This window comes from Oreochromis niloticus, linkage group LG18 (assembly GCF_001858045.2).
Source record: "Oreochromis niloticus isolate F11D_XX linkage group LG18, O_niloticus_UMD_NMBU, whole genome shotgun sequence".
Classification (NCBI taxonomy): Eukaryota; Metazoa; Chordata; class Actinopteri; order Cichliformes; family Cichlidae; genus Oreochromis; species Oreochromis niloticus.
In genome coordinates, this window is record NC_031982.2 from 14,275,860 (window position 1) to 14,284,492 (window position 8,633).

The window sequence follows — 8,633 nt, forward strand, 5'->3', positions numbered from 1 at the left end:
AGGCAGCTCTGTAATAAGGCTAATGGTGCAACTTGAGTTTGGGAGGAAATTACATAAATTCTTGCTGTAGCGCTAAATGTTAATAGTGCTCCAGCCAAATGGTCAGAAACAGTCAATTGTGAGCCCACAAAAATATTACAAATTTGTGTGGGCTCACATTTTCTAAGTGCCACATACTAATGTACTAACCTGCAATCTAGGCTGACCGTGGAAAAGGCACGTGTAGTATGCTGCCCACTAAGAGTATGTCATGAAGGGTCCTGCATGAGTGGAACCAAACAGAACCCACTCTGGTTTAATGTACGCCTGCTGCTGCCCACATCGTTTCACCATAAAGCCATAGTGGTCCCATATGTATTATATTATATATTATAACATATAATATAATATATTATATTAAAAATACTGAACAAGACTGATAAATAATATAAATTTACCATATTCTAAAATGCAGAAACTTTTATTTTAAATATAGTTTTGTAGCTTTAATTTACAAGAGATCCTGTGAATTTTCGTATGCTTTATGTTAAATAAAATGTAATTCTATCTAAAACATTTTGGAAATTTAATCCATATGTAATAAAATGATATATCACCCCCAAAAAGGCCTAATACTATTGCAGCACTAGTAATTGGGTTTATAATTTATTATTTATTATTGTTTTGTGATGATCATGTTATTTTCCTGGAGACGTGTTAATTTATGTAATTTTATTGATTTAATGAACAGGAAAACGTTAAAAGTGATCAGAAAGTTCTGTTACATGTTTGAATTGTTAGGTTTATTGATTGATTGATTGATTGATTCACAGTGAACTACACCTTGTTCTCCTGCAATTATATGTAATAGCCAACAGATTCATGTCATTATCAGTTTAACTTGTGTGTCCCATTTATATGACCCAGTCCAGAATGTACACGCAGGCATTGTTAATGTTATGGAGTCGTTGTGTAGCTGTGAACAGAGAGGTCTCCACAGGACCCTGAAACCTCAACCGTCATTATTTCTTTTCTTTTCTTTTCTTTTTTTTTTTATACCAGGAACATGATGTTACTGATGTTACTGCTGTCTTCTGTGGCCCGTTTGTCTCCTTTACATTACATTATAATGTCTGCAGGCAGCAAAGAAAAGTAAATGCTGTTTTATGTGCACTTTAAATGCATTTGAAAGTCTAATTTAGTGACTTGATTAGTTCCCCTTCAGTGGTTATGAAGCAGGTTGACGCAACACATGGTTAAACTGAACTTACTGTGGGAAATTTTGAGAAACATCTGAAAAAAATAGTCCATCCACTCATCCTCACATTTCCCAGCTGGGCTCGTTTGACTCGTGTGTGCGTGACTTAAAAAAACAACATCAAGAAATGACTGTAACCAGTGCAGCCTTACTGTGGAGCAGCCTACACCGAAGCTGCATCATTATGTAACCTCACTGTGAACAAGGTACGATCATTTTAGTGATTTGCAGCGGGAGAAGCCGCAAAACAGCAATTTCTCGAGCTTTTCGCTGCAGGAAGTGGAGTCGTGTGAGGAAGTGGAGACAGATAACCATGTCCAGTCCAGTCAGACCCGCGCAGACGCCGGGATCCGTCTTGTGGAGATGCGGAGAATAATTTGCCACAGATTCCTCTGCATAGTGGAGGCACTATCACAGACCACGTGAGAGGAATATTCAATGACGGTCCCCGACAGACCGGTTCATCTCTGCTGGCACTCCTCTGCTGGCTGACATGGACTCCTGGACGCTATACACTCTTAGCTTTTCAGAAACGGGCGAAGAGGGAGGGCGACACTCTGTCTGAATGTAACCTCTGATCGCTTTTCTCTTCTTTTTCAGTTCTTTTTGTTTCTTTTTCGCCCCTTTCTTCTTCTTTTCTCCTCTCCGGCAGTTAGAGGGAGTATGGCTTGGCCGTGCATCAGCAGAGTCTGCTGCCTGGCTCGTTTCTGGAATCAGTTCGACAAATCGGACCTCTCCGTCCCTCTCACCATCCAGAACTACTCGGACATCGCCGAGCAGGAGGTGCGGTCCGTCACCAAGCAGGTCTCCGTTTCGGAGCGCGCACCCGGCAATAACTACACACCAACTCCGGACACGCGTGCCAAAGGCTCCCCTCATGCGCCCGCGGATGGCACTGGGACCCGAGGATCTTTCAGGTCACGGAAGGAGCCCAGCTACAAGCCCCGGGAAGACTACCACCCGCCGGGAGTACCTTTCCCCAGCGTCACCCAGTACAAGCAGGATTTCAAACCATGGCCCATCCCCAGGAAGGAGAATTTCCCGTGGATTAGTAACGAGGGGAGCAGGGCAGACTGTATGTCGGACAGCCCGGTGAATACTTACCACGTCCAGGGTCAGCCTGGGGAGAGCCGGGGGGAGAGAGAGGAGAGGGGCAAGGGGCAGAGATGGGGGGAGCAGCAGGTGATGGAGGAGAGCAAAACCAGCTCCTACAGGTCTGAGATCCTCTCTCACCTTGTTTCAGCACCGAGCGCTGTTCACAGCGCGTGTGCCGGTGATGTGCTCATGCCTGCTTTGATGCTTAATTAGACTCGATTTATTACTAGTTCAGCGACTTCCAAGGTCGAGCCAACAAGCCTGCGTGGAGACGAGGGCTCATTAAATAATTCTCACACACGTTTCATATTCGTATATGGGACAGCGCAAGTATGGTGTAGGATTTGTGCTGGCACTGTATCCCATCTATATGGAGGTCTGTGTTTTTCAACCTTTTCTAGCTTTTAATCCTTTAAAATGGGATTTTTTTTAAAAGGTTGATTCATTTGAATACATTTCAAAGATGAAAAAACCAAACATATAACCCCCTCAGATACTTCTCATGACCTCTGGTTCATCTAGACCCCCAGGCAGAGTTAGTATATACACTTTGGGAATTGAATTCATACTCATTACAGCCAAGATACTGATAAACGCCCACATGTTTCATCAGGACTCTTATTCTGCAGTTTGCTGCATCAGCTGTTAAAGAATGGAATATATTAAGCCCAATCCATATTACTAGAACATTATTTTGTTTAATTTCTCCATTAATTCGGTCTTTGGTGTTACTTCATGCTCCAGAAGTCCCCCTCCAGCTTTGTCACTCTACTCATACACTTCTCTACCTCCAGGCAAGAGTACAGGCCTTGGACGGGGGTGCGACCGGCCAAAAGTGCGAGGAAAACCCCCCCAGCTCAGTACTCCAGCCCTGGGACAGAAGCCACTCACGTCCCACGTGAAACCAGCTACCAGGCTGCCTACAGGGGGGAGGTCGGCAGGTCCACGGGTCTGCATCAAGGAGAGCACGTGATCCCATCCGCTGCCTCCAACATCCAACCTGCCGCCGTCCCCCAGCCTGCCCCCACTGCCCTTCAAGCCTACAGATCACAGAGTCCATCCAGCCTCCAGCAGAGCATCCTGCCTGAGAGGACCGAGCTCAGTGGAACAATCAAAGGAGAGGTAGGCGCATAATCATTGAGTTCAAGGAGCCATGCTTTATGTCGAAAGTTTAAAGAAAACCACACACAGTTCATTGTTAGAGCTGCACGTTTAAATCCAGGCTCGCTCATCCTGAAAGTCATCTTCACTCATCTCCACGGCGGCCTGTTGCTGTTGGGGCATCACAGAAAAGTGATACAGCATTCTGTCCCTGAGAGGCTCAAAGTGACCCAGCTGTTTAAAACAGGCCATGTACCATGTTAGGTAACAGTGCTGGTGCTACACTCTCTACTGTGGCCTGAATACAACTGGGTTGATGAGGACAACAAATTACATGTGTAATTCTCTGAACTGCAGTCCAGTTCAGTCAGCGAACTGACTGACATCTGTCTAGAAATCAGTTCTGATCATAGCAGCAATGAAACGTGTGATCCTATAATCTTTGCTGTTATTAAAAGAAGCGATTTCTCTTTATGACACAGCACAGCAGTGCTTCTCTAGATATCCAGTGAAACTCCAGTGATATCATATACATCATATACGTCATATACATATAAATATAATCATATCCTCTCAGATTGCAGATTTATAGGGCTTTGCCTGAGCAACAACCACACAGAATAACTCACAGCTAAATTATAAGGTGATGCTCAGTATGGGTCATATAAGGCCTGAACAATGCAGATTTTTAGGGAGAAAATTCATTATCTATTTATTCTATATTTCTATGTATAGAAAGTATGTTTGAGTTACACTGAATATTAAACTTTTTGGGTCATACGTACTATATGAACAAAAGTCCTGGGGCTACTACACATTACACATACAGGAGCTGCTTATCCTTGGAAACCAATGCCATGAAGCGATGTTAATGCCTGAGAAGGTTTGGAGCTCTGCAGCTGTTGAGTCAGCGGCGAGTTGCAGACCTATATGCACTTCACACGGTCTGAAACTTTGTCTCTGGGTTGCTGTGTTTGCTAAACGCTTCCACTTTGCAACAATATCACTCACACCTGATGGTGGAATATCGAGTAGAGAAGTACTGACTTATTGCAGCGGTGGCGTCCTATTACACCACCATGCTGAAATTCAGTGCACCCATTCTTTCACAAATGTCTGCGAAGACCGAATGCATGCCAAGGTGCACAGGTGAGGCCATGTGACTAAAAAAAACCCCCACCTGAATTCAAAGGTTAAGTGGTGTGGTTCAAGACTTATTCTGTGATGCTACTCTACTGCATGTGTTACAGGCAGCACTATGCTTCAATTATATAATTTCTAAAGTATCATACTCTTCTTCTTCATTAGTTTCTCTAAAATAATAATAACTATAATAAAACTGGTGCATATCTGACATAAAAGTACTGAGTCTGCTGCCTAAATGCTGTCTCTGTTCAGCTGTCAGCTGATACTTAGGGAGACAGTTTTGGGGGAATCTCCAGATGTTTAGTGCCATTCCTCTCCTCCACCCTCACCACTCAGTGCCATCTGCCACTGGAGAGCTGGGCAGCTGTGGGCTGGACCCAGTCAGGTCAGCTCATCTGTGTTACAACAGCTGCCTCAGTAACATCTTAAGCCGACTGGTTTTCAGGGAAATCTGACACACGTGCTCTTCTGGTGAAACGAACACGTGGCTCCCACTTTAGCAACTGTTTGAGAGACTCAGTTAAAAAAAACAATTCATGCACGAGAGCAGAATGATACAACTTTGTAGTTATTTGCATCACTTTCTGAACAACGCCTGGTCCGTTAAGCTGCAGCGTACCTCGGTTTTGCTGTGTGATGCTAATGGAGGTTGAAGGGATGGGATGTCAATGGCAGGACACAGACTCTAATAATAACACTGGCCCAGTTGGAGTGAGAGTTCAGGTCACATTAAGAGGAGATGTGCTGCTGCCAGTGGGCCAAGCTTCAGAAAGAGTGCAGTAGATATTTCCTGTACATTCTTATTGTGCAGTCTTTCAGCGTTGCGTGCACTTTGGCATTCCACAATCTGTCAGTGTGACACAAGCCCAGCCTGGCGGCATTAGATAATCCACACCGGTTACCGATGGCCCACTCATTGCCGACTCATTTATTGACTCACTAACCCCCTGCAGACGTGTCTGACCAAGCATTACACGTCCCACTCCAGTACACATTATACTGGGTCATAGTATTCAGCTGGTATTTGTCCATATCTGGTGTTTTATCATCAGCATCAGCATCAACCATCTTCATTCAGCAGGCAGACCAGCAGCTCATTAAGAGATGTAACGGTTAACTTAATGGTAATCTGCTCCTGATGAAAAAGGAGGTGGGCAGCCATAAAACTCTCATTACTCTTTAAATCAATTTGTGCCCCCTCCCCTCACCTATAACAGATCAAATCCGTCTCGACAGACAAAACCCGGCTCTGATTTCATGACATAAAAAACAAAACAGCGATGCCTTTTTTTTTTTTAAGACGAGTGCTGCGTTCATCTTGAACTCACTGAACTTGCAAACCCAATTTAACGCATCCCAGGGAGAGGAGGTATCGAGGTGAGAGAATGAACCTCAGTTAAACCTGACACCCAGTTAGTTTGCAGCAGTGTGTGTATGTGTGTGTGTTTGTGGAAGCAATCATTCCTGGCAACTGCATCGCAAGGCAAACAGATTTGTGAGGACGGCTTGTATAATCTGCAGTGTGTGTCAGGGATAAGCAAGACAAAACCACCAGTGCGCAGAGTGAAAACCACGGCAGGAGCGCTTGTGACAAATCCTCAGTTATTTCACATATAGCTCACAGGCAGCGAGCAGCCTCCTGAGATTTCTCTCCCTTGCAGGTCATTGGCAACCCTTCATAACTTGCGACTACAGTGTATTAAGAGGACTACGTTCTTCTATGGCAGGAAGAGAGATGCACAGTCGAGTCAATGGCTTTAAAATGCATGAAGCGGATTAAATGGCCTGCTGGGAAAATCTAACCTAAAATTTCCGGTTACCTCCATTTACTCATTTGGCAGGGGGGATGGCAAATCCCTGCATTGGAATCAGATTTTTCCACCTCCTCCTCTAACAGGCTCGGAGAGCGATCAGAAGTTGTTGTGTGTTACAGTCGTAGATGGTTTTCTGATCAGTCAGCGTTACCCCATTTATTTCCCTCCTTCGCCCCCGTAAGTCAGCCCTAAGTTTCTACAGTTCTACATGTGTTATTTATTTTTCTCTTTCCTCCCTCATTTTTGCCAAGCTGTCTCCCCCTGTTCTTTCACTTGGACGTCATCCTCGTTCCCACGCTGCCCAGGACTACAGAGGCTGTGTCCGGTGCCAACTTGGCACGGCTTATATAGACAAGTGAGGATTGTACTAAAACCAGGGGAAAGGCAAAAGAGTGAGGGGAAAGCGACTCAGACGGGGAGGTGGGAGGTGGGGGGGACACTGTGTGATAGATAATTGATGGAGATGTGGGGGGAGGGGAGCAGTGTGCACCATTTGATGGATTATCTGTTAAAGTGCAATGTTGCATTGGGTTGCAGTCTCGTTTGGCACCAATCTAATTTAGGAGAGAGGCAGACCTGGCTGCTGCACAGAGCAGAGAAGACAGTGTGTGTGTCTGTGTGTGATAGTGTTGGGGGCTGAAAACAGTCACACAACAACCCAACTTGCTAAACAAAAAGTGTTGCCTTCCCTGCCACCCACAAGGCTGTGTAGTCAGACTCACAGTGGAGCTGGGACCACAGTCTGAAGGGCTCTCCAAAGATTTTGTGCTCTGATTGGCCGACAAAAACCTGCCAGACTTCAGCTAGATATGCAAGTAGAAACTGAAGAAGTCTGGGCCCATTATCATGGGCAGATCTATTAATTGTTAGAGAGAACAGAGTGTGGTCAACGTCTCCATGTTTTATTCACCAAAGCCCAGATTAAAAGTCTGGCCAGATTTTATTTTCCTTTTTTGGGGGGGGGAGATGGGGGGAAGCTGCCATCAGCAGAACAGATCAGCACTAAAGAGGGAAAAAAGCAACCCAGTCCACACTGCTAGCATTCTGACAGCAAGACCTGATGTTATTTGACAGCTCAGTCCGACCAGTCTCCTCTCATTTCATGGGTGTGGCGCGAGCATCACAGCTGCCGCACTCGCTCCCATCTCCCTGACCACTTTAGAAGACTGCTGTTACACCCGCGCTCTTTATCTGTCTTGCAGGAACATCTGGTGAGGACCAAACTCCCTCCAAACCCTTCTGCTGTCTTTCAAAGCGGATCTTCGAGGGTCTTCAACATCTGACGGCTGCTGCCATTCTGCTTTGAGTCGACACGGGGAATGTTCTCACTTCATTCCACAACACAAGAATCTATGCAAGGGAATGTATTGTTTGGAAGGATAGGGAGCCAGACTCAGCATCCCAAATGGAGATAGTTAGACAGCTCTTTCCTCCCCCTGTTGCAATGGAAATGAACATGCATGTAATGAAGTAGATTTTTTTGGTTGTTGTTTTTGCATAAACGCACAAGAAACTGGCTGCTCTGTGTGTTGGTGTGTGAATTTGTGCGTTGGTGTGTGTGCCTGCTATTTTGTCCTTTCACTGAACATAAAAAAAAACAAACAAACAAAAAAAAAAAAACAGAGTGTGCACCAGTGATGAAGGACCTTTACCTGCGTAGACTACTGTGTTGCCCTTTGGTGTTGCTAGAAATCTGCTTGAAAATAAGTTATTTCCTCAGCATCCATTTAGTTTGTCATTTTGGAAAAAGTATTAGTTGGTCTCAATTTTTTTGTAAATCTGTTGTTAAAGAAAAAGAGCAAATGAGTAATGTAAGATAAATGACAATAAAAGATAATTAGCTAGGTTGTTACTTTCAGATGCCTCCTCAGTTGTATTTCTTCCTCCCATTGTTCTGTTAGTCATGTTTACCTTTTCAGTCTTGATTGCAAATAAGAGCCTGTTAATCTCTCTGGTGAACTGAACCCAACTTCTAACTCACAGCAAGAGAGTGAGCAATTACACTTACTGGTCACTTTATTAGGTATACCTTTTCAACTGCTTGCTAGTTCAAATATCTAATCAGCCAATCACTTGGCAGCAACTCCGCGCATTTAGTCATGCAGACATGTTCAAGGTGACCTCCTGAGAGCAGCTTCAAACCGAGCATCAGAATAAGGAAGAAAGATGCTTAAAGTTAGTGATGCTGTTGGTGCCAGACAGGCTGGGATGAGTATTTTTAGATACTGCTGATCTGAGAT

General features: G+C 44.6%; 1 protein-coding gene across 1 annotated transcript; it reads left to right on the forward strand.

The window, feature by feature from the left end:
* The first annotated feature begins 805 nt into the window (after positions 1-805).
* Positions 806-8,251, forward strand: map6d1 (MAP6 domain containing 1). Its single transcript, XM_005476223.4, has 3 exons — positions 806-2,451; positions 3,127-3,454; positions 7,596-8,251. The coding sequence occupies exons 1-3, from the start codon at positions 1,901-1,903 to the stop codon at positions 7,674-7,676; spliced, it is 960 nt and encodes a 319-aa protein (XP_005476280.1). The 5' UTR covers positions 806-1,900; the 3' UTR covers positions 7,677-8,251.
* Positions 8,252-8,633: the final 382 nt, after the last annotated feature.

What these genes read in the sequence shown, in the direction of transcription:
- map6d1 (XM_005476223.4), top strand. Translation starts at nt 1,901, where the DNA reads ATGGCTTGGCCGTGCATCAGCAGAGTCTGCTGCCTGGCTCGTTTCTGG. An exon ending in AGCAAAACCAGCTCCTACAG is followed by an intron (nt 2,452 to 3,126) that starts GTCTGAGATCCT and finishes CTCTACCTCCAG; the next exon opens with GCAAGAGTACAGGCCTTGGA. An exon ending in GTGGAACAATCAAAGGAGAG is followed by an intron (nt 3,455 to 7,595) that starts GTAGGCGCATAA and finishes TCTGTCTTGCAG; the next exon opens with GAACATCTGGTGAGGACCAA.